Source organism: Chiloscyllium plagiosum, chromosome 25, assembly GCF_004010195.1.
Source record: "Chiloscyllium plagiosum isolate BGI_BamShark_2017 chromosome 25, ASM401019v2, whole genome shotgun sequence".
Taxonomy (NCBI): domain Eukaryota; kingdom Metazoa; phylum Chordata; class Chondrichthyes; order Orectolobiformes; family Hemiscylliidae; genus Chiloscyllium; species Chiloscyllium plagiosum.
Window position 1 is genome coordinate 35,860,005 of NC_057734.1, and position 26,671 is coordinate 35,886,675.

Sequence of the window (26,671 nt, forward strand, 5' to 3'; positions counted from 1 at the left end):
GGAAAGATCACAGAAGCGCTTCACAGGAGGCTCCCAAGCACTGAGGATGTCACCTAGACAGGGTAGAAACGTCTGCAACACAAATTCCCAGCTCGGCGAACAGAACCACAACAACGAGCACCCGAGCTACAAATCTTCTCACAAACTTTGAATTGAGTAGAGTTTTTACACACTTCTGGAGCAGGTGGGACTGGAATCCAATCCTCTTGTCCTGGAAGAATAGACAATATCACTCCACCACAAGGGCCGCTAGGCAGTGTATAGCAATGAAACTAGTTGAATAATTGGGTATAGCTTTTCTAAAAAATCAATTTTCAATGATCTTAAATCAAATTATTCTTGGTGCAGGACTGAACATACTTAGTTAATAAAAAAAGGGTTTACTATAGCCATGCATGAATAAAACCCCCATCAGGTTTCTGTTCTTAAATATACCAATGAATACCTCTAATGGAAAGAACTTATTGCATTTACATTCTACTATAGAATCCAGTGTAACTGGTCAATATATTTGCGATTTGTCAAATAATTTTATCATAAATGTAAACTGATACCTCACTAGATAAAGCTATTTCCAAGTCATCTGGAGTCTTGATTGGGAAAAGTAAACCATTAGACATCAATGCCCACTGCGCATGAATGCAAGTCCTTGTAGAGATCTCTCATTTATTTGGTGGAAAAATACATCATATTGTGACACAATTCAGAAGAGTTTGATTTTGAACTTTAATCTCTGTTGATTCACCAAATTTAGGACTGCTGTGGAACTAGGGCTATCATCACAATTGAAGCATATGTATCATCTTTCCTACATCTAACAGTTGGTCAGTGGCCTCAGGTCAAATCATACATAATAATGTTAGGCAAGGGCAAGTTTCAATAGTTACGAGGACCCATAACTACCAGATAAAAATAACATTCAGTGATCAGATTTAACACAGGAACAATGTTCGCTATAACAAATATCTTTATGTCACTGACACTGTACTCTAGCAGGTCACAGCCTTCAGAAGCACAGATGAAGTGATATGTTACAAAGCTCAGCCAAAGTTACTTGCTGTTTCCTCTATCGCACCTCACAATATCAGGATCATGGTCCCTGTACAGCATTCCATATCAGTTGTAACACTGTTTGCAAATAGACTTTTCTTTATAAACTGAAATCATCATAGTGCTCACTTGAAAATGGTTCTTGTGCTGGAGAAGTTCAATATAGGTCCACGTACTACATCGATACCTCGATCATCAGAGGCATTCAGCTACAGAGAAAACAAAATCATAAACGTCTTAAATGGCCTCCTGACAAATAAATGGCAGTTTTTAAAACTGGCATGCAAATTACTCTGTAAAGTACACATTATCTTCTAAGAACTCAAATTTCATCCTTACTGTTGCAATTTAATGTTAATTAAATCACACTAGGTGAACCAGTGTTATCACTGAAAGTGCAATAGAATATGAAAATTCTGAACTATGAAAAACAACCACTGATTACAATGTTGTACAGTTCAAACATTTCTCTGTAGACACAATGAATTACTTATGGTTGTTACCAAGAACAATTTCAGCAACATAAAAACATCATTTCTGCATATTAAAACTACTGGCTTAAGTACATTTTTTCCCCATTACAATGTACCAGTGTGCTAGATATTTGTTGTTACCATGCGGTCACAATAATTTCCATTGAATTGAAGGAATTATTATACATTTCTGATGAATAATGAGGATATGAAGTCTCACAAACGATAGCACTTACACCAACTTTATCCATTGTCACGAGATGAATTATTAGTGCTTAATCCACATATATCTTAAATATGTGGTTCTGTGGTTTGTAGAGTCAGAGGTACTTTCATGCACACACTTTTTGACTTAAGAGTCTTCATTTGCCACGGTTTATTAAATTGCTTACAGTGTAGAAACAGGCCCTTTGGCCCAACTGACCCTCCGAAGAGCAACCCACCCAGACCCATTCTATGGACAATTTAGCATGGCCAATTCACCTAACCGGCACATCTTTTGGACTGTGGGAGGAAACCGGAACACCCGGAGGAAACCCATGCAGACACGGGGAGAATGTGCAAATTCCACACAGACACAGTCGCCCAAGGTGGGAATTGAACCCAGGTCTCTGGCGCTGTGAGGCAGCAGTGCTAGCCACTGTGCCGCCCACATTCCTTGAAAACTTCGTACAGTGATTTTTGCAAATGATAAACATGGCAGACTGTGTATGTGCAGTTTCTATGCCAAGAAGTTTTGTTTCAGTCTTTTTCTTAAATCAGTGGTTAAGCAAAAGTTAGATATGCAGTGGCAACATGCCTGCAAATAGATTTTCTATGGATATAAAAATTTGTGAACAGCAGGAAAAATCTATTTAATGCATGTCAATACAGGTCAGTGTCATACAGCTTATTTTAACAGGAAATTATTCAGGAGATTTTTGTTCTATCTCAGAAATTCAAACTAGTGAATGAAAAATAAATGGGGTAATTTGAAACAGTAACAAATTTTCAAAATAATTACATTTCAAGTTTTGCCCTGAACAAAATGATCAGCCTGAGAGGCTCTAAATATATTCTGATTTCAAAAAGTTGGAAAAGAACAAAGATCTGTGGTGTGTGTGTAAGAGCAGTTAATGGAATTAGAAAGATATGAAAATTATCAGGTGAGTAAGAATTTCTGTACTGATAAAATCAGTAGATGTTACAAGGTATATTTTATAATCAGTGTTCCTCTTCACCAAGACCTAGCTGCTTATCCTTTTATTAAAATAAAAGCTATGCACCAAAAAAAATTTAAATATAAAAATCAGGCACTTTTATCTGTGAGCTCTTCTTGAATGTACTGGCTTATGCGGTATTTTACAATAATTTGGAACCTTTCCAATACCTTGTTGAAGTGACCAATATTCCTATGTGAATCCAGCTGGCTTATATTAAGAATACTGTAGTGAGCATAAAGCAATTTTCAACAAATTCTCAGCCAAGAAGGAAACTGGCTGATATTACTCTTCTTCCCAACCCACCCATTACATAAACTTAGGCCAATTATGAGGCCCCAGTGCTTCCAAAATTAATGGCTTTACTTCCATACTTTGATTTTTAAAATCATACAAATGGATGCGGTGGAGTGAGTGATTGAATGAGTGACAGTGAGTGAGCGTGAGAGGGAGAAGGAGAAGTTTTTTATGGAGCCCTACTCAACCTCTCTGATTTGGAGTGTAAACCATTACTAAAATGATCTGCATGATGCTAATTAAAATTCAGTCACCATAATCCTCCAAATAAAATCAAAACCTGTTTTGCTACAACAATACACAACTTTACTGGGATTGTCTACAGAGGAGAGTGATACACCAAACAGATCGCCATGAGTTCCTAAACTAAGTGAAGCAGTGGAAATTTTGCTACTATAACCCCTTGATTAAAAAGCATTTTCTTTGCTTCAATTTCTTAGTACAGCATTAGCTATTACGGTACTGCACTTGAAACAGTCCTGAGTGCAAGGATTGTTTAGGAGAGCAAAAATTGAACAATTTTGAAATTATTGAACTGCAGAAAACTGGAAAAGGAGTACTATTGAATGTGTCCCTGCTCCAAGGACTGCTCACAAGAAACTACCGTAACAAGACAGTGTTGCCTTGGCTGGCGAGTTTCAGTGATTAAGATAAATTGGACAGACTGGGATTCTTTTGCTTAAAATAGAAGAGATGGAGAGGGATATGCTTAAGATCTATAACTTTATGAAGGATATAGATAGGACAGACAGGAAGAAACTTTTCCCATTGATGGAGGATCAATAACCAGGGACATAGTTTTAAGGGGCTGAAGGTATATAGTAGATGGGAGATTTCTTTTTCAGGAGAATCTGGAACTCACTACATGGAGGGAGGGTAGAGGCTAAAATCCTTATATATTTATGAAGTATTCAGATGTGCATTTGCGATTCCAAGGGATACCAGGCAATGGACCAAATGTTGGGAAATAGGATTCAAATAATTAGGTGGTTGTTTTTGACTGGCACAGATGTTACTGGCCAAAGATCCTTCTTCTGTGCTGTACATTTCTATGGTTCTACGACTATGACTACAATGTCATACAATACCAGTTTGGGACTCAAAACAGTTCAGTTTTTACCTCTAAAACCATAGAGTTTAGCTCTTTGTCCTTGTAGAGTCGTTTGGCACAAGCCAAGATGGTAGATGTTTTCCCAGTTCCTGGCGGCCCATAAAATAGCAGGTGAGGGAAACGATCTTCACTGATGAACCGCTGAACTGAAATAAAGAAAATGGAACATCTGATTTTGCTTGTGAAGTCATAACTTTCATTATTAAATGCGGTTTATATATGTTACAAGTTTCAGGATTTCTTTGCTAACTGCTAAATAAATATACAGCCCTTTAAAGCAAGCCATTTGTACAATTTCTTGGAATTTGCATGAGAAAATTATTAGAATACAATTTCAAAGGAAGAGACAAACAAAAAATCAAATGCCAAAATGTAGTTCATCTAAGACTTTAAGGGACACTATTTTAAGTAGATGTTGTCTATGTAATTGAAATGCAAACAGCACATGCTTCAAGGGCATGAGAAGGTGTCAAGTCACATACAAGTGCCATACGCAAAATCTTGTCTATATTAAGTATTGTATTTAACCACATTGATAGAAAAAAAATTCAGGTCATGTTATCTCTAAAATGGAAGCTAAACACTGAAATGATGGAATCCTGTCATATAAATAGATAGTGCTGTAACCACTTAATGGATCAGGTAGGTTTAATAAAATGTCATTGACCTGAAACAAACTTTGATTCTCTCTCAAGTGATAGCTAACCAATTGGGTGCAGATTTTTCTGTTCCTATTACACAACACAACATTGCTAGCTAAGCAAGGCTGATTGCCCTCAATAGGATTTTTGAAGAAACAACCCAACAAGTAATACAAACCCAACTAACTAAAAAACTCAGTATTGCTAAAAAGTAATTTTAGTGGTTCGAAAGGAACAATGGAATTTAATATCTTAAAAGTTACATAACTCCCCAATAAAGCTTAACACAAAGCTATGTTTTACCCTAGAACTGCAACAACTTTGCTCCTTCACGATGAGACCTTTTTCTAAACTGGAATAGCAAACCAAATCAGAGCAGATTTAGTTTCCAAGTTCTGGAGGCCTGAATACCTAGTATATGTAAAGTTTGATTCGTAACCTGATAAAAGCATGTATTCCACTAACAAAGAAAAGACATGCATTTGAGCAGCTGATTTTAGTCACTTCAGATAATGAGGTTTCAAGAATAGTCAAATGTGCCCTACACAAAATAATTTATTCTGTACAAACTGGGAGGGGGAAGGGCACAAGGAACACCAGTCCAGACACTTCCTCTTCTTGTCACATGTTATTTTGGTCAGCTAAAATCTACAAATAAAGCTACTGAACAATCCTGAAAGAAAGTGACTGTTTGCTTCAGAAAGTGAAATTCCATACAGATAGTATGTTTAGCAAGCTGGTCACTCCACTAATAAGAGATACACAGTCAGAGATGAGTTGGGTGATCACCAGAAAATTAGTAAGTGGACAGGGAGTGTAGGTGTCCCCTGTGGCCATTCCCCTTTAAACACGTGTACCATGTTGATACTATAGGAGGGGTAATGGTCGCCTGGGAGAAAGCAACGGCGGCAGCCGGATCAATGGCATCATGACTGGCACTGTTGTACAACAGAGAGAGTCAAAGTGTAAGCAAGCAGTAGTGATAGAGAATCTATAGTCAGAGGCACAGATAAATGTCTGGTGGTTGCAAACAAGACTGCAGGACAGTGTGTTGCCTTCCTTGCGCCCAGACACAAAATATTCTATTACCTGGTTTAGGCGGGGGGGATTCAGCAGCCAGGGGTATGGTCCATGTTGGTACTAACAACAGGCAGAAAGAGAGAGATGAGGTCCTGTGAAGGGAGTTAGGTAGGAATTTGAAAAGCAGAACCTGTAGGATTGCAATCTCAGGATTACTTCCTGTGCCACATGCCTGTTAGGCTAGGAATAGGAAGATAGTATAGTTAAAACATGGCTAAAAAGATGGAAAGACGTAGGAGGGAAAGCTTCAGGTATGTGGATCATTTGGGATGCCTTCCAGAACAGGAAGGACCAGTGCAAGAAGGATGGATTGCACCTAAATTGGAGGGGCACCAATATCCTAGTGCAACTCAGGAGAGTTTGAATTAGCAGGGGGCAAGGACCACAGTATTAGGTCCGGAACTAAAACAACCGAGGAATAAGAGACTAAGAGGAAGAACAGAGATGGAGAGGTTACTGAATATGGCAGAACTGGAAGTCCGAGGTGCATTTGTTTTAATGCAAGGAGTATAACAGGCAAGGCAAATGAATTTAGAGACTGGATTAATAAATACAACTATAATGTTTTACATATTACAGAGGCTTGTGTCGAGGGATGAGAATGGCACCTTAACATTCCAGGATTTACATGTTTCAGGCAAGATAGAGAGGGATGTAAAAGAGGTGGAGAGATGCATTATTGATAAAGGAAAATATCATAACTGTACTGGGGAAAGACAGCTTTGAGGGCTCATCCAGCAAAGTCATATAGGTAGAGCTTAGGAAAAGGACATGTGCAACCACCTTGATAGGAGTGTACCCCAGACCACCAAAAGCCAACAGGTGATAGAAGAACAGATATGTGGACAGATTATGAAGAATGTAAAAACATCAAGACTGTTGTGATGAGTGATTTTAACTTCCCCTTTATTGACCGGGACTCCCTTAGCACCAGGAGCTAAGATGGGAGAAAAATTTGTTGTATGTCCAGAACGGGTTTTTGAAACAATATTTGAATAGTCCAACTAAGGAAAGGGCCATACTAAACTTGGCATTAGGGAATAAACCTGGCCAGATGATCAAAATTTCATTGGAAAAGCATTTCAGCAACAGTGACCAGACCTTGAAGTTTTAAGTTACTCAAGGATAAGGATAAGCATAATCCTCGAATGAAAGTACTAAACTGAGCGAAGGCTAACTACGACAATATTCGGCAGGAACTGGGGAAACTAGATTGGGGCAGATGCTTCAGGGAAAATCCACATCTGACATGCGAGAATCTTTTAACAGTCTTTTGGAGTTCAGAACCAGCATGTTCCTGTGAAAATGAAGGATAATGATGCAAGATTTGGGAACCTTGGATGACAAGAGAAATAGAGAGTTTAGTCAAAAAGAAGGCATACGCAAGGTTTAAGAAACTGACAACAGACAGAGCCCTCAAAGCATATAAGAAAGCGGAAAAGAATTCAACCAAGGATTAGGAGAGCTAAAAGGGGTCATGAAATGTCTTTTGGCAAACAAGATTTAAGAAAAATCCCTAGGCACTTTATACATACATAAGGAGCAAGAAAGTAGCTAATGGGTAGGTCCACGCAAGAACAAAGGAGGGAATTTGTGTGGAGCTGCAGTTGGTGGGTAAGGTCCTTAATTAATACTTTGAATATTCATATGGTGGATGATCTTTGGCCAGGTGAGGGGGATTGATATTTCATAACATGTCAATATAAAAAAGATTAAAAGTTGTGTCTTATGAAAACCATGAAGTCCCCATGGTCTGATAGGACCTATCCCAGAATGTTGAGGGAGGCAGGTGAGGAAATTGCTGGGGCTTTGTACAAAATCTTTGAATCCTCTTTAGTCACAGAAGAGGCCCCAGAGATTGGGAGTATAGCCAACATTATTCTTTCAGAAAGGCAAGTGAGATAATCAGGGAAATTACAGGTTGGTGAACCTTATGTCAGTGGTAGAGAAATATTGGAGATGATTCTGAGGGAAAGGATTTACTCAAATCTGAAAAAATATTAGTGATGGGCAGCATGGTTTTGTGCAGGGTAAATCATGTCTCAAAGTTGATTGAGTTTCTTAAGGAGTGGCAAAAGATGATTGATAAAGGCAGAATGGTAATGTTGTCTACATGGATTTTAGCAAGGCTTTTGATAAGGTCCCTCAGGGAAGGTTGATACAATAGGTGAAGTCACATGGGATCCACAGTGAGCTGCTAAGATGGATACAGAAGTGGCTTAATCATAGAACACCAAGAGTAACGGTGCAAGGGTACTTTTCTAACTAGAGCTCTGTAACTAATGGTGTTCCACCTGCATCAGTGCTGGGATCCTTGCTGTTTGCAACATATATATAAATTATTTGGAGGAGATTGCAGGTACCCTACTTAGCAAGTTTGCCAACAACACAAAAATCTAGGTAGCTGTAGATCGTTAGGATTACCAGAGACTACAGCAGAATGTAGATCAGTAGAAACTGGGATGGCGAAATGGAAGATGGAGTTTAATCCAGACAAATGCAAGATTATGTATTTTGGAAGATCTAATGTAGGAGGGAAGAATACAATAAATGGCAGAACCCTTAATAGCATCAACATACAGAGGGATCTGGGTGTACCAGGTCCACAATTCCCTGAAAGTAGCAACACAGGTGAAAAAGGTGGTCAGGAAGGCACATGGCATGCTTACCTTCATCGGCCAGGGTACACAGTAAAGAATTTGGCAAGTCACTCTGCAGCTGTACAGAACTTTAGTGAGGCCACATTTGGAATATTGCATATAATTCTGGTCACTCACTAGCATAAGGATGTGGAGGTTTTGGAGAAAGTACAGAAATGGTTTACCAGAATGTTGCCTAGTTTGAAGGGTATTATTTATACGGACACAGGTTTAAAGGTAAAGAGAGCAAGTTTAAAGGAGATGGGAAAGGCAAAATTTTACTTAGAGGGCGTTAGTGCCTGGAATGTGCTGCCAGAGGTGGTGGTGGTGGAGGCAGATACAATAGCAATGTTTAAGAGGCATCTTGATAGTTACCTGAATTGGCAGGTTAACGAGGAATACAAACCAGAGATAAAAGGATTTTGGTTTCGAAAGGCATCATGTGTTGGTGTAATCTTGATGGGCAGAAGGGTCAGTTACCATGCTGTACTGTTCTTTATGCTTACCCAGAACCAAATTAACAGCAATGATTTACAACCTACAAATTCTAATGCTAATGAACAGCCATGCAGTTTACCAGCACAAAGCAACCAAGCAATTCAATGCTTTTCTAGTGAAGCTCATTCTATTTACTACCCTTTACAACAAAAGTTGAATACTATGGATGTTGGGAGTTCTAAAACAAAAACAAATGGAGAAACTTGCAGACTTAGCAGCACCTGTGGAGAGAGAAACAGAGTTCTGTTTCAAGTCCAGTACACTGTTCTGTGAAACAACACAGCTGGATTTGAAATGTTAACTCTGTTCTGTTTGCCACAGATGCTCTAGATTTCATTTTTATTTAACTCATAACTTGCAGGGGTTATACTGCAGCAGCCAGTAATCAGTCTGACCCAGCATAACGTGTTTCAGGCAGATGGGTTAATCATTGGCACTTCTCTAAGATTCTTTGGGCCTACATGATATAAAATCACAGATGGCAATACACACTTTAAAATGAATCATAGAATCTGTAGTGTGGAAGCAGGCCATTTGGCCCATTAGGTCCACACAAACCCTCTGAAGAGCATACCACCCAGACCCACCCCTCTACCCTATCCCTGCATTCCCCATGGCTAATCCACCTCGTCTGCACATCCCTGGACACTATGGGCAATTTAGCATGACCAATCCACCTAACCTACACATTTTTGGACTGTGGGAGGAAACCAAGAATACCCATAGGAAACCCATGCTGACACAGGGAGAATGTACAAACTTTACACAGACAGACAGACAGACACCCAAGGCTGGAATTGAACTCGGTTTCCTGGTGCTGTGAGGGAGCAGTGCTAACCATTGAGCCATCGTGCTCCATTGTAACATCAAGGACCTTTTTTAAAAAAATTACTTTAAATGGTACAAGATGTTATGTGGGGCTCTTGTGACGCAGTGATGTTATCCCTACTTCTGACCTGGATTATGTAATAACATTTATGAACTAGTTAATTAGAAAATATCTGTTAAGGCACTGGAGTATTTAGTTGGGCAACTAAGATAATACTCCAAATTGAAACAATTCAGTTGGCCTTCTATCAGTTGTAATATGAACGGTGTTACAATATTTATGAAAAAAAAAGCAGTTTGTGATGCAATGATATGTAACATTTCTTCCAATTTGTATCTAGAATTTGTGTAACAATAGCATATTTAACAATTTGTGGTGTGCACTCTGCTGCTCCATTTGAAGTAGAGGACTGTGTTTTACTTTATTCCTATTCTAAAATTTAAAAGCTCTTCTAAACAAAACTGAAACCAGTTGTTAGAATTTCTTCTGGGAATTCATAATCAGCAATCAAACCATGCAAAACTTGTAACGATTTGTTAGTTGTCAATTCATCAGACATACCTCAATCCACTTTAAAAGGCTACCAATCACAATGAATAGCTGTTGCCCTTCAAATTCTGCCTCTGCCATATTGTAGCTGGCCATTTCCAAAGCTGCAAAAGTAGCACTGACATCTTTTTCCATAACTCTATAAACACTGTTTCACGGTGTCTTCTATGTCCTGACCTAACCTGTCCACTAAAAATAACTTCTAATTAGACTTTGTCAACTTCATCCCTAACAGCCGATTATAAGGATCAAAGCAATCATGATCCGCATCTTTCTGAAATTACAACTCTGGATCTTCACATAACACAACCATCACAGCATAAGGCAGCAAACCGGGTCTGCAGTAACCTGATCTGATATCCCTCTAGGTCTGTATGTTGGCCTTATATCCTAGAATGGGTGGTCAGATTCACTAGATACCTGTAGATATTTGGCAAACACTTTGTCTTGCATTGTGAAGTACTTCTACAAAACAACAAAATTTGTTCAGTGTTTTCCAGCAGTTTCTTCTGAAGAAGGCTAGTTCGTTAACCTCACCACAAGAGAAAGGTAATTTTATTCATTGTTCCTCAAAGGTCACTTGAACCAATGGAATGATTCCTAATATGCGAGCTTGCTCTCCTTCGTAACTTCTTAGTATTTTTGCATAGTTTCTTCAACTGATTCCTGTGTGTCAATGGCTGTGACCACTGAGGCTTTATCCCATGTTATTTGAACTATAATTCCCTATACATTTTTTCTAGGCATCCTGTGCTTGCTGGATGATTCACAACTGACCCTTCATCAACCTGCTCTCCTGTTAGACAATGATTCGCAGTGACAGCCATTTCCTTCCATTCCATGAACCTTCTTTTCACATGGCAAGATGACTCTTCTTGCAGCTGTGCACTCTACATTCATAAATGGACAATTCTGTACCCTTAAAGACATAGGAATGGAAGTAAGGCCATTCAGCCCAGCCAGTCCACTCTGCCATTCAATCATGGCTGATGGGCATTTCAACGCCACTTACCCACATTCTCCCCGTAGCCCTTAATTCCTTTCGCCATCGACTGGGACTGCCATAGTGTTAAAGGTTTAGACGGAGAGGAATTTCTTAAAAGTGTGTACAAGACCATTTTCTGATTCAGTATGTGGATGTACCTACTAGAGAAGGTGCAAAACTTGACCTACTCTTGGGAAATAAGGCAGGGCAGGTGACTGAGGTGTCAGTGGGAGAGCACTTTGGGGCCAGCGACCATAATTCGATTAGATTTAAAATAGTGACGGAAAAGGATAGACCAGATCTAAAGTTGAAGTTCTAAACTGAAGAAAAGGCCAATTTTGACGGTATGAGGGAAGAACTTCGAAGCTGATTGAAGACAGATGTTCGCAGGTAAAGGGATGGCTGGAAAACGGGAAGCCTTTAGAAATGATATAACAAGAATCCAGAGGAAATATATTCCTGTCAGGGTGAAAAGGGAAGGCTGGTAGGTATAGGGAATGCTGGATGACTAAAGAAATTGAGGGTTTGGTTAAGAAAAAGAAGGAAGCATTTGCTAGGTATAGACAGGATAGATCAAGTGAATCCTTGGAAGAGTATAAAGGAAGTAGAGTCATAGAGATGTACAGCATGAAAACAGACCCTTCGGTCCAACCTGTCCATGCCGACCAGATATCCCAACCCAATCTAGTCCCACCTGCCAGCACCCGGCCCATATCCCTCCAAACCCTTCCTATTCATATACCCATCCAAATGCCTCTTAAATGTTGCAATTGTTCCAGTCTCCACCACTTTCTCTGGCAGCTCATTCCATATACGTACCACCCTCTGTGTGAAAAAGCTGCCCCTTAGGTCTCTTTAGGAATATACTTAAGAGGGAAATTAGGAGGGCAAAGTGGGGGACATGAGATAGCTGTTTCCAAGGGTCTGTATTCAATCTGGACATCTTCATGAGATCAAGAATTTATCAATTTATCAGTGTTGACCTTAGTATCACTGACAGGACTTCATTACTGTCTTCAATTGAGTCTTCAGCTATGTAGCTGTGCCTTATTTACTTCACCACATTCTTGGTGGTTGTTAACTCTGACTTCTTTCAAGTCATGTTTCACAAGGTCCATGGATAATGCTATTTGACAAGCTACATTGAAGGTTGACTTGGCCAAAAACAACAACTTAATGTGTATGCCCTCACTTTTTAAAATCATATAGATGTCCTGTAATGTGTCCCTTAAATTCTCCAAAATTGTAACGGATGGATAGATATTTCTAAGCTACAATAACCTCACAGGGTAACTGATCCTTCGTTTCGAACTTGCAGCTTTCTATAATCTCCAATAACTTGGGGCTGTAGTACTGCTCAAGGTTACACACAATGTGGTATGGTGATCAGTTCAGCAGAGGTGAGCAAATGTTGTCAGCTCGCTTCAGTCAGAAATATCAAGCTTTTCTTGTTCCTCACTGCCTTATTAACAAATGAACTATTAGAAACATGCAGGATATAATTACAGTGAACAACATCTTAAATTGCACCATATATTCACTGAAAAAGTCTATCATGACCTGTACTCTCCCAGTCTCTCAATAATATTTTTTGATGCAGCCATCTTTGAATGTTTGTCCACTCATGCATACAAACAGCCTGCACAAAAACTGGATTTTTAAAACCATTTCTCAGGAAAACAAATCTTTATTAGCTTATGAATGCTTATCCAACCATCACTTCTTTGGCTAGGGACATCCACAATCCCAAGTCATCACCAAATGAGATACCTTTGCAGGCCAAACTAATTGTTTTAATTGTGCAGCACACAGAGAATCAACCAGAAGTTTATTTGTGTATGTAATATATAAATCGGCCAGAAGAAGGTGCAATTACACCTGCCATTTCTACAACTACTTCTAATGAAGTGAATTTAGCTCCACACAAATTCGGTCATGGGAAGAACGTGACATCTCAGACACACCAAGAGCAGCAAAAGCACAGATCCATCAGTACTGGCAGGTGGGCAGTATTTTAAACTGAAAAAATGCCTAGATGAAAACTCTGAGGAGATGCAAAATAAAGATTCAGCATATCTAAACCTGGGCAAATTGCCATTTCCTCTGGAAGGTTACATAATACGCAGTTTTAAGAATTGAATTCATCTAGCAATAGAAAACAAAATTTTAATGATAGACTTAATTGCATTTTTACTTACTATAATTTTGTAAGCAGTTACCTTTATAACAAAATTTAACTCAAAATGCGCAAAATCAAGGCAATTTTTTCATCTGTTGATTCATGTCACTAAATAAGGATTTTAATAACACATTCAAAATAATTTATCTTCGCTATATTAGAAACAATAGAAGCAAGCATAAAACTTTTCTTCAAGCCAAAGGCGTGATTTATAACCATGCTACATCAAACTATAACTATACCAAAGAGGCTTATTTTGAGGGCAATTAGATTTTTTTGTTAAAATAATTATTTGAAACTGTAAGGTGAAGCATAGTGATTAGCTTTTCATCCTCACAATAAAAACACAGCTCTTAAGTTATTTTTAGGCATTTTTTTCATCTCACTGTGATCCAACAGAAAATGGTTGAGAGCTGTAAACAGATGTTAAAGAGCTGCATGCCATTCGGAGTTGCAGACCACCAAATCCTGCCTTCCCACTGTTTAGATTGTGGTTAGATTACCTTATAAAAGAAATTGCTTGCGTACAAGCACAAATGCAGGTTTATCAGCAGCAGGGTGACTATGATAGCACAAATGATTTGAATCTGCTCTCCTCTGTCCAATTTGTGCCGGGAGGATATGCTGAGAAGAGTTGATGGTAACTCACAGCAAGAAGCTGTAAAGAATTGAAAGGGACTATCATTGTCTGTAGCCTCAAAATGACTAATTGATATGTCCATCCTGGAAAAAGAAAGTCAACTTTTCACCTCACTTTTGCAAAACGTGTGTGTTTGGAACTAATGACTATTGTACAGAATTCAACATACACTACATCAGTTACCCATTGACTTGTTACTTAATTTTTTTTAAAGACACTAACATAAATAGGCAACAGAAGAAGTTGCAGTTTAAATGATCAATATCTAACAAGTGTGGCACCAAAAGTGACGTTAAGCTTATGTTATTAATGACCTTTCAGAAAATTCTCACATCGACAGAGCTTTCAAAGTTGATCATTTGGGGCACAGGACTGAATTCAAAACACATCTCAAATTTCAACGTGACATTTTGTTTGTGCAGCAATGAACACAGCAATGCAGAGAAAATAAGCAGGAAAGAGTAACAGGGATAAATAGAATCCTATCCCATACATTATAACCAAAAAACTTTTCATTTCTAGATTGTCATTATAAACATCTGTGAATAGACATTTTTTCCTCTAACATCTTTTCTAGATTTTAGCAAAAGTATTTACTGCAGGGGAGCAGTTTTGGACATCTCTTGTACTGTAAATTCTCTTCAGAACCTTGTAAACCTGCTTTTAACATATGTATACCTTGAAAAGGAAAAAGGTAACTCATTTCCAGACAAGTTTACAATTGCCCAACATAGTATCATTGAACGACATTGCCTTCACAATATTTTTATTCACGTCGTGTTGGTTTCTCTTTTTCAACTCAGTCCTACGACATGAATTAACATTTCAGACCTCACTGAATTGCTCTGCCAATATCCAAAACCAGGGTTACAAACATGCAATTTAGGAACAGTAGGTCACTCTATCCCTTGAGCCTGCTCTGCTATACAGTAAGATCATGGCTGATCTGATTACTCCACATTTTAGCATACCTCCAATAACCTTTCATTGCTTACCAAGAATTTACCTTGGCTTCAAAAAATATTCAAATCCATCTTCTGTTGAGGAAGAGAGTTCCAAAGACTCATGATCTTCTGAGAAAAAAAGCGTCCTTATTTCTGCCATCAATGGATGACCCCATATTTTTAAACAAACAGTGATAGCGAACAACACACTAAAACAGCAGCTAATGAACTTGAAAGACCCTATACAGACAATGAACAAAACTAACATCATTTACAAAATACTGTGCAAGGACTGTAACAAACACTACATTGGACAAACAGGCAGAAAACTAGCCACCAGGATACATGAACATCAACTAGCCACAAAAAGACATGAATCTCTTTCACTAGTATCCTCCATACGGATGAGGAAGGACACGACTTCGACTGGAACAATACATCCATCCTAGGACAAGCCAAACAAAGACACACATGAGAATTCCTAGAAGCATGGCATTCCAACCCGAACTCTATTAACAAACACATTGAGTTAGACCCCATCTACCACCCCCTGAGAAAAGGAACAGTAAGTCACTTCACCACAGGAAACAACATCACCAACTCAAAGAAACCCAAACATATAAACAGAAAGCAGGAATTTTCAGCATTGCTTCACATGAGGTCCACTGAAGAAGTTACCTAGTAAGGTAACGAAACTTCTGGAAATGAACTTTTCAGCTCAGCGAGCAAACCTACATCCTTAAACAGTGATGCCTAGTTCTAGATTCTACCATAAGATGAACCATCCTTGCCACATGCCAAACTGTCAAGACACATTAGGAACTTACATTTTTTAATCAAGTTGCCTCTTATTCTTCTAAACTCTAGTAGATACAAACCTAGCCTGATAAGACAACATTCATCCTAGTTATTAGTCCAGTAAGCTTTCTGTAACCTGCATTCAATGCGCTTACATCCTTTCTTAAATAAGGATATCAATACTGTACTCACCAGATATGATCTCACCTGCATAACTGAAGCATAATCTTTCTACTTATGTATTCAATGCTCCTTTCAATGAGGAATAACATTCTATTAGCATTTCTAATCACATTACTGATGAAGGACTTATGCCCAAAATGTCGACTCTCCTGCTCCTCGGACACTCCCTGACCTGCTGTGTTTTTCCAGGGCCACACATTTTGATTCTGATCTTCAGTCCTCACTTTCTTCTAATGACTTGCTGTAGCTGCCTACTGTTTGTGATTCAAAATCACAATCAAAAGATACAAGGTAGTTTCTGGCACAATGAGGAATTCAAATTAGTGACCCCGCATATTACACAAAACAACTTAAAAAAAAGTCATATATGTGGAATCTAATTAAAATCTCAAAATGATTTCTTGTTATATATTCAAACATTTTGTTCAATTCATGTTTGTTGGTCTTAAATGTATACATATGTAGTTCAGCACTTCGAAGCTCAAGATAAAGAAAATTCCTATTAATATCTCAGTGAGGTATATCAATGCTCAGTGTGAGAGTTAATGGAAGCAGCAACATTTATTGCTGATTTGGAGATGCCGGTGTAGGACTGGGGTGTACAAAGTTAAAAATCATACAACACCAGGTTATAGTCCAACAGGTTTAATTGGAAGCACACTAGCTTTCGGAGCGACGCTCCTTCATCAGGCTTCCAATTAAACCTGTTGGACTATAACCTGGTGTTGTGTGATTTTTAACATTTATTGCTGATAGAAACACTTAAATTTTCTGGGAGGTTACGATTGAAAGCAGACAGCTTCAAGCAATGTGAAAAAAACTGTAGATATAAATAGGGCCAAAAAACACACAAATTTCAGTCAGCATATTTTGAACTATACTTGGCATTGGAGTATATGACCGCAGCATTTTAGTCTCTTGATACGAAATTATGAGGAAGCAGAAATTACATGCCACCAGTTTGTTGCAAAGCTCAGAAACAGGTCATAAATATCTGCTCGATCCTAAACACATTTCATTAAGCATTACATAGAATTGGTACATTACCACTTTTGCAAGTAAACTATATATATTTTAAGGCAATCATTTAAGGCTTAATTAATAAGAGAAATCTTTTTGGGGAATACAATCAATTATGGTCATACTGTTACGTAAATATTAATTAACTCTTAATTAATGGTCCTTTATACAGCAGTGTAGTATCCCAATCAAATAAATACGTAGTTAGAGTCATAGAGATGTACAGCACGGAAACAGACCACTTCGTCCAACTCATCCATGCCGATCGGATATCCCAACCCAATCTAGTCTCAATTGGCAGCACCCGGGCCATAGCCCTCCAAACCCTTCCTATTCATATACCCATCCAGATGCCTTTTAAATGGTGCAATTGTACTAGCCTCCACCGCTTCCTCTGGCAGCTCATTCCATACTTGTACCACCCTCTACGTGAAAAAGTTGCCCCTTCTGTCTCTTTTATATCTTTTCCCTCTCACCCTAAACCCTCTAGTTCAGGACTCCCCGACCCCAGGGAAAAGGCTTTGTCTATTTATCCTATTCATGCCCCTCATGATTTTATGAAGCTCGAAAAGATCACCCCATAGCCTCTGATGCTTCAGGGAAAACAGCCCCAGACTATTAAACCTCTCCCCAGAGCTCAAATCCTCCAACCTTGGCAACATCCTTACAAATCTTTTCTGAACCCTTCCAAGTTTCACTACATCCTTCTGATAGGAAGGAGACCAGAATTGCACGCAATATTCCAAAAGTGGCCTAACCAATGTCCTATACAGCCGCAACATGACCTCCCAACACCTGTACTCAACACTCTGACCAATAAAGGAAAACATACCAAACACCTTCTTCATTATCCTACCTATCTGCGACTTCACTTTCAAGGAACTATGAACCTGTACTCCATGGTCTCTTTGTTCAGCAACACTCCCTCGGACCTTACCGTTAAGTGTGTAAGTCCTGCTAAGATTTGCTTTCCCAAAATGCAGCACCTCGCATTTATTTAAATTGAACTCTTATGTGCCACTTCTCAGCCCAGAGGCCCATCTGGTCCAGATCCTGTTGTAATCTGAGGTAACCCTCTTCGCTGTCCACTACACCTCCAATTTTGATGTCATCTGCAAACTTACTAACTATATCTCTAATGCTAACATCCAAATCATTTATATAAAAATGATGAAAAGTAGTGGAACCAGCACAATCCTTGTGGCACTCCACTGGTCAGAGGCCTCCAGTCTGAAAAACAACCCTCCACCACCACCCTTTGTCTTCGACCTTTGAGCCAGTTCTGTATCCAAGTGGCGAGTTCTCCCTGTATTCAATGAGATCTAACCTTGCTCACCAGACTCCCATGGGGAATCTTGTCGAACGCCTTAATGAAGTCCATATAGATCACATCTACCACTCTGCCCTCATCAATCCTTTTTGTTACTTCTTCAAAAAACTCAATCAAGTTTATGAAACATGATTTTCCACGCATAAAGCCATGTTGACTATCCCTAATCAGCCCCTGCTTTTCCAAATACATATACATCCTGTCCCTCAGGATTCCCTCCAACAACTTGCTCACCACTGACGTCAGGCTCACTGGTCTACAGTTCCCTGGCTTGTCCTTACCACCCTTCTTAAATAGTTGCACCACAGCGGCACCTCACCTGTGATTATCAATGGTACAAATATCTCAGCAAGAAGCCCAGCAATCATTTCCCTAGATTCTCACAGAGTTCTAGGGTACATTTGATCATGTCCACTTTTATGCATTTCAAGACACCCAGCAATCCCTACTCTGTAATATGGACATTTTTCAAAATGTGACCATCTATTTCCCTATATTCTATATCTTCCACAGTAAATACTGATACAAAATACTCATTTAAATATCTGCCCCATCTCCTGCAGCTCCACACAAAGGCCACCTTGCTGATCTTTGAAGGGCCCGATTCTCTCCCCAGTTACCCTTTTGTTCTTAATGTATTTGTAAAAACCCTTTGGATTCTCCTTAACTCTACTTGCCAAAGCTATCCCCTTTTCGCCCTCCCGATTTCTCCCTTAAGCATACTCCTACTGTCTTTATACTCTAAGGATTCACTCGATCTATGCTGTCTATATGCTTCCTTTTTTCTTTTAGCCAAACCCTCAATTTCCTTATTCATCCAGCATTCCCTACACCTACCAGCCTTTCCTTTCACCCTAATAAGAATATACTTTCTCTGGACTCTCGTTATCTAATTTCTGAAGGCTTCCTACTTTTCAGTCATCCCTTTATCTGCAAACATCTGCCCCCAATCAGGTTTTGAAAGTTCTTGCCTAATACCGTCAAATTTGGCATTCTTCCAATTTAGAACTACAACTTTTAGATCTGGTCTATTCTTTTCCATCACTAATTTAAAAATAATAGAATTATGGTCGCTGGCCCCAAAGTGCTCCACCACTCATACCTCAGTCACCTGCCTTGCCTTATTTCCCAAGAGTAGGTCAAGTTTTGCACCTTCTCAAGAAGTTACATCCACATACTGAGTCAGAACATTTTCTTGTACACGCTTAACAAATTTCTCTTCATCTAAACCCTTAATACTATGGCAGACCCAGTCTATGTTTGAAAAGTTACAATCCCCTACCATAACCACTCTATTATTCTTATGGATAACTGAGATCTCCTTACAAATTTGTTTCTCAATTTCCCTCTGACTATTAGGAGGTCTATAATACAATCCCATCAAGGTGATCATCCCTTTCTTATTTCTCAGTTCCACCTAAATTACTTCCCTGGATGTATTTCCAGGACTATCCTCCCTCACTACAGTAGTAATGCTAGCCCTCATCAAAAACGCCACTCCGCCTCCCCCTTGCCTCCTTTTCTGTCCTTCCTCTAGCATTTGTATCCTGAAACATTAAGCTGCCAGTCCTGAGTCTATCCTGAGTCACGTTTCTGTAATTGCTATGATTTCACAGTCCCATATTCCTAACCATGCCCCGAGTTCATCTGCCTTCCCTGTTAGGCCTCCTGCATTGAAATAAATGCAGTTTAATTTATCAGTCCTACCTTGTTCTCTGCTTTGTCCCTGCCTGCCCTGACTGTTTGACTTGCCTTTATTCTGAATTGTATCAGTCTTTGCTCACTATCTCCCTGGGTCCAGCCCCCCCTCACCTTTACTAGTTTAATTCCTCCCGAGTGGCTCTAGCAAATCCCCCTGCCGATATATTAGTTCCCTTCCAATTTAGGTGCAATCAGTCCTTCTTGTACAGGTCACTTCTACCCCAAAACAGCTTCCAATGATCCAAAAATATGAATTCTTCTCCTGTATACAAGCTCCTCAGCCGTGCATTCATCTGCTCTGTTCTATTCCTGCCCTCGCTAGCTTGTAGCACCAGGAGTAATCCAGATATTACAACTCTTGAGGACCTCCTTTTTAAATTTCTGCCTAACTCTCTGTAATCTCCCTTCAGAATCTCAACCTTTCCCTTCTTATGTCATTGGTTCCAATGTGTGCCTGTGGTAATTTCAAAAATTACTGCAGATGCTGTAAATGTGAAATAAAAACAGAAAACTGAAAATGCTGAAAATACTCAGCAGGTCAGGTAGCATCAGTGGAGAAACAGAAATAAGAGCTCTCCTGAAAAGATATTGACCTGATACGTCAACTCTTTTTCCCTCCTATTACAGATAATTTAGTGTTTTAATTTAGAGCAAGTTTCTACCTTATGTTGAAGGCAGCAACTCACTTGTATTGAGTATGTCCTGATGAGAAATAAGATCATCTAGAGATTGGGGCCGATACTTTTCCACCCTGGAAGAGATGAAAGGAAGTTTAATTTTCAACATTTAAAATCAGTTTCAGTACATACAGGGTTCTAAATCACAGGACAGGAAGGCTCAAGAAGGTAGGCAGGTATACTACCTGATGACCGCTACTTGCTTGTGTATAACACACACAGGTCCAACATTCAATGATATTAGAGCAGTTTAAAACACATTTCAACACAAAGATTAAGGGCAGGATTTCCATTTGGAGTTAGGGTCAGGAATGGTTGCTACCACTTCAGAGTCCTGACTCCATTCTGAGGGGGAAGCAATCATAGGTTGCAATCTTCCCAGAAGTTGGTTCAGTAGCCAATTAGTGCTGGCAATCCTGGGAAGTTGAAAGTTTGGGCCCTCGTTTAAAAGTGATCATGGCAGCCAGTATAGTGGCAATTATCTTGCAACACAAATGAAGCTGGAACTGGGATGAGGAGAAGCAGAAGCTAGGCACGTATAGCATGATGCCCCAAAATTTAGTCATTTTGGTACAAGGAAGGCAAGGTGTCTTGTTCCCAAAATGGCAGCAGAATGCTACTCAGCCAAACCAAGTCGACCTGGTTGGAGTGGGTAAAGAATATTACTAACCTTTCTTTGGCATGGTGAGAACATCATGACACCCAGATAAAAAGCATTTGGACATGCAACCACAGAAGACATAGCCAAGTAGCCTGGGGATGCATAGTACTCCTGACCATAGAATGTGTCCAGAGTAATCACTGTATCACTGCCAAAGTCTATACATCTCTGGAAGGTCATGTTAGGCATAGTTCAGCAGACCACCACAAAGAACAGACACTTCCATAACCATACTGCATGGCACAATCTGATCAGTCAAGGCAATGAAACCACATCTTCAGAAGCTCAGTGGGATGCTTTCTGGTGGCCCATGTGAACGGATAGCTTTATTTGTCACACTGCTGTGCCACCATCTTAGGATCACCTAAATATGAGAGCAGCAATTTCTTTACAGATGTCCTATTTTGCCAAGAAACTATGGCGTATCGGTGGTGACTTTAACAGCAGCATCATGCTGAACTGCTGGAGGATGAAGGGGTCATGGCAGCTGTTAGAATAGCAAGTGCACACATTTATAAAACACAACAAATCAGACTCTTCATCCATAAACACAATCACATTAGTGAGTTACGAATGTTTATTTTAGCAATTTATTCTCTTGATCTCTTAAAAAAAAATCTACATTTGTGTTACCTGTAGTATTATTTCAACCAACCCACACAAAATGGAAATATATTCTGTATACAAAATATGCTGAGTATAAATGTTTTTTAAAACACTTATGACAACCAGGGCAGACATTTTATCTTGTTTCCTCTTGTAGGATTACTGAAAAAGCTAAATGGGATGCTGTGCTTAATATACAAGGTCATTGACTGTAATTGAAGTTACATTTATTCAAAATATTGGCTAGGAGTTTTGCTCGGAATTATGGAGACTCCATTAAATGAAGGACATTCAAGCCATTTCCAATAATGCAGTGAAGATTCACTCAAATAAATGAACTGACTCAAAGGTTTTAAAGAACGACTCACAACAATTTGGAACTTTTTTTCACACTAGAACAGAAAAGGTTTAAGGAGGTTTTCTGAAAGGTTTAAAGGTTAACAATTGAAAGGTTGATTCCACTGCTTGGCCATATTATCAAAAAGAGATAAAACTCAGGATTTTACCTAAAAGAACTGAAGGGAAATTAATGAGAAGAAATCTTTCCAGCTGGTAAATTTTTAGAAGAGAAAAAAAAACTTGGTTTCAGTACAAGCATGATAGGTCAACTGACACCCTCACCCCTCTTTTTAGACCTGTAATTGCTACAATTTTAGTTTTATATTGGTCGTAAATTTCAGATTTAAATACTTTAGTAAAAATTAAAACTGGATCACAGATTTAAAGAAATCAATTGAAAGTGAGTCGGAACCATACAGAAGAGAAACAGACCCTTCAGCCCAACTCATCCATGCCAATTACGTATCCTAAACTGGACTCGTCCCATTTGCTTGCGCTTGGCCCATATCCCTCTAAACCTTTCCAATCCATGTATCTGTCCAAATGTCACTTAAATGTTGTATGTGTACCTGAAAAAGGTGCCCCTCAGGTCCCTTTTAAATCTTTCTCCTCTTAACTTAAACCTATGTCCTTTTGATTTGGACTCCCCTACACTGGGGATAAGGCCTTGATTATTCACCTTATGTATACCCCATATGATTTTATAAACCTCTATAATAGGATCCTATGTTCCAGGGAAATAAAAATCCCAGACTATCCTTACAATTCAAACCCTCCAGCCTCGGTAACATCTTTGTAAATCTTTTTAACACCCATTCCAGTTTAATGATATCCTTCCGATAGTAGGACAAACTTAAAGATCGAGTTTTCTGAAGAGTTGACCTAGAAAATAGATGAAGTCAAAATGGTAGACATTCTCTACATGGACTTTGGGTAGACTTTGACAAGGTTCCACATGGTGGGCTGGTTAGCAAGGTTAGATCAATAGGATCCAGGGAGAGCTAGCCAATTGGATACAAAATTAGCTTGATGGAGGAGACAGAGAGTGATGATAAAGAGTTGTTTTTCAGACTAGAGGCCTATGACCAGTAGTGTGCCCAAGGATCAGTGCTGGGTCCACTGCTGTTCATCATTTATATAAATAATTTGGATGAGAATAAAGGAGTAATGGTTAGTAAGCTGGGGTGTGGGCGAAGATGGACTTTCGAATCAGCATCACAGCTTTTCCAGTGCCACATTTTGAGTCAATGAAAATAGACAGGGAGGTTCAGCTGACAATTAGGAAGGCTAATGGTATTTTGGTCTTCATTGCAAGAGAATTTAAGTTCAGAAATAGGGATGGGGTCTTACTGCTGTGATACCGGCATTGGTGAGACCACATTGGAGTACTGTGAGCTGTTTTGGTTTCTCTGCCCAAGAAAGAAGACACCTACCATGGAGGGAGTGTAGTCGAGGGTCACGAGGCTGATACCAGGAATGGCAGGTCTGTATATGAGCATAGTGGTATGATTGAGCTTGTATTCACCACAGTTTAGAAAGATCAGAGGGGATCTAATTAAAACATAAAATTCTAACAGGGCTGGGCAGGGAGTACATTTTGCCTGACTGGGGAACCTTGAACCAGAAGGCAGTGTCAAGATAATGGATAGATGGACCATTTAGGACTGAAATGAGGTAAAATGTCTTCACTCATATGGTAGTGAACCTGTGGAGTTCTCTATCACAGAAGTCGGAGGGCAAATCACTGAATATATTAAAGATCAGAAGTCACACGACACCAGGTTATATTCCAACAAATGTATTTGAAATCATAAGCTTTCAGAGCATTGCTTCTTTGTCAGATGTATAAGTTGTTTTCTGGAGGTAAAGGCAGACTTTAGAATTAGCACCACACACAGGACTAAAACATCACAAATGAACAAGTTTGACTTAAGAATAAAGTGGACAAATCTTAATAAATAAGATTAACAAATCCATTGGAGATTTTTGAGGATGTAACCAGTCGAATAGGTAAGGGGAAACCAGGTACATCGTCTTTGGAATTCTAAAAGGCTTTTGATAAGGTCTCATGTATGAGTTATAGCAAAGTTATAGCACATAGGTTTGGGGTTAATACATTAACATGGATTGAGGCACCTGACAAAGGAGCAGCACTTCAAAAGTTTGTGATTTCAAATAAATCTGTTGGACTATAACTGGCGTTATGTGACTTCTGACTTTGTCCAACCCAATCCAACGCCAGCACCTCCACATCTGTATACTGAGGGTAGGAACCCTCTAGCTATATGCACCAGAGAAAGTGATATAAAATGTATACAACACATATACCATATAGTGTCATATATCCTATTGAAGTCAATGGAACTGTATTGCATATAAGTGAGAGTTTGAACTGTTATGTTGCACATCTTTACACATTTCATGAAGTCATTTTTGTTTCAAAAAGCAAAACAAGGGTCTGTTTCCGTGCTGTACATCTCTATGACTCTATAAATAAAGCTGCATCTACTGCGGGATATCGGGGGACTGTTAAAGAACAGGCACAAAGTTTGCAAACCCGACAGAAGAACAGGCCTCTGGCTGACAGCAGAACGCCAGGCATACACCGGAGTCACATTCATATTACAGGAACAGAGGATGTGTGTGTGAGAGTGAGAGAGAGCAGCAAGGCCTCTCTATCCTAGGTCCCTCAGTGAGGCCGATTTCGATCAGAGGCAACCGTGCACAGTTTCCGTTATATTTCAAATCTGCCGCTCCAGCCCAACGGCTGCTGACTCCGGGCGGGAGCTGGGGTTTATGAACGCACCCTCCCGAGATCTTTTGCCCGCTCAAGCGCGCGCCCTCTCTCTCGCCCTGCTGCTCTTACCAGGGAAGATTTCTGCTCTTCGGCTCCTTCCCCGTCGCCATAGTGACTGTGCTTTGGCGCCAAATCCCAGCGCGAGGACGAAACTCTCGCGAGTTTAAACCGCTCAGCACCTGCTGTGATTAAACGGACGGTCTGTATTACATGATGGGAGCAGAAAGGTCTCCGGAGTTTTAACTTGCAGCAAAGATTAGAGATACTCTAGGGTTGTTAAATAAAACGAGTTTTAAAAAAAGACGGCTGCATGAAATAAAATTCCCGGTAACTGTGCCTTTACTACGTAAACCAACGGAGGTGGCCGAGTCATCAAAAACATCCTCTTAGATTACTTTTCATGTGGATCAATTCAATCAAAGCGATGCAAAAATAAGTGTGCCTCCAGAGCACTACTTTTCATGAATATCAGTTTTCTTTTTAAAAAATAAAATGCTGCAAATACTGGAAATGTGAAATTAAAAACACAAGTGCTAGAAAAACTGAGCAGGACTGGCAGTATCAGTGGACAGAGGCAAGAGTTAATTAACATTTCAAGAGCAGTATGACTTCTTCGGAACTGCTTTTAAAAATTAGTGGTGGAGTGACCAACTGCCTTCCACTTAAGGATTACTCCTTATCTTTACTTTTTGTCCGAGATGCCTCGGGAACACCTGTTCGGGAAAACTCGAGAGGCTGAGCCTGGGAATCTCAGTTGTGCGACTTGAGCAGGTATTCAAGGGAGCTGATAATATTATGGCTTCACAAAATAAGTTATAAATTTTGGTTACTTTAAACTTCTCCCCATCTTCTATGCACCTCCTTTTCTCCCATCTCTCCTGCTCTTAAGCTCACAACCACCCCTCCCTCCTGGTATCACTGTTGAAATGTCTTTTTATTTCACAACAGTTGATCGCCCTGACCAGTATGTCCAGTTTATATTGTGTGGTGCCCACTGGTTATGTAAGACACCAAATGTATGGGTGGACAACTCAAACTCATCACCCCCTTTGCTAGCACCAGTCGGGTACAGACAAGGCCACAGAAGACGGAAAGCACTACAGTGAGTTATAGAAATATACAGCATGGAAACAGACCCTTTGGTCCAACTTGTCCATGCTGATCTGATATCCTAACCTAATCTAGTCCCATTTGCCAGTACTTGGCCCATATCCCTCTAAACCTTTCCTATTCATATACCCACCCAGATGCCGTTTAAGTGTTGCAATTGTACCAGCTTCCACCACTCCCTCTGGCAGCTCATTCCATACACGTACCATCCTCTGTGTGAAAAAGTTGTCCCTTAGATCCCTTTTACATCTTTCCCCTCTCACCCTCAACCTATGCCCTCTAGTTCTGGACTGTCCAACCCCAAGGAAAAGACCTTGTCTATTTATCTTATCCCC

At 39.6% G+C, this 26,671-nt stretch overlaps 1 protein-coding gene across 3 annotated transcripts in view; it reads right to left on the reverse strand.

The window, feature by feature from the left end:
* Window positions 1-25,478, reverse strand: part of rfc5 (replication factor C (activator 1) 5) — a 56,345-nt gene extending 30,867 nt beyond the window's left edge. Inside the window, exons 1-4 of one of the 3 annotated variants that reach the window (XM_043715873.1) lie at window positions 25,296-25,478; window positions 20,833-20,897; window positions 4,140-4,276; window positions 1,180-1,259 (exon numbers count right to left, since the gene is read on the reverse strand). In XM_043715873.1, coding sequence (XP_043571808.1) covers window positions 1,180-1,259; window positions 4,140-4,276; window positions 20,833-20,897; window positions 25,296-25,336 — 323 coding nt within the window. In that variant the 5' untranslated portion in view covers window positions 25,337-25,478. Of the gene's footprint in view, window positions 1-1,179; window positions 1,260-4,139; window positions 4,277-20,808; window positions 20,898-25,295 lie in introns of those variants that run through there. The other 2 variants (XM_043715872.1, XM_043715874.1) reach the window with 2 other exon arrangements.
* Window positions 25,479-26,671: the final 1,193 nt, after the last annotated feature.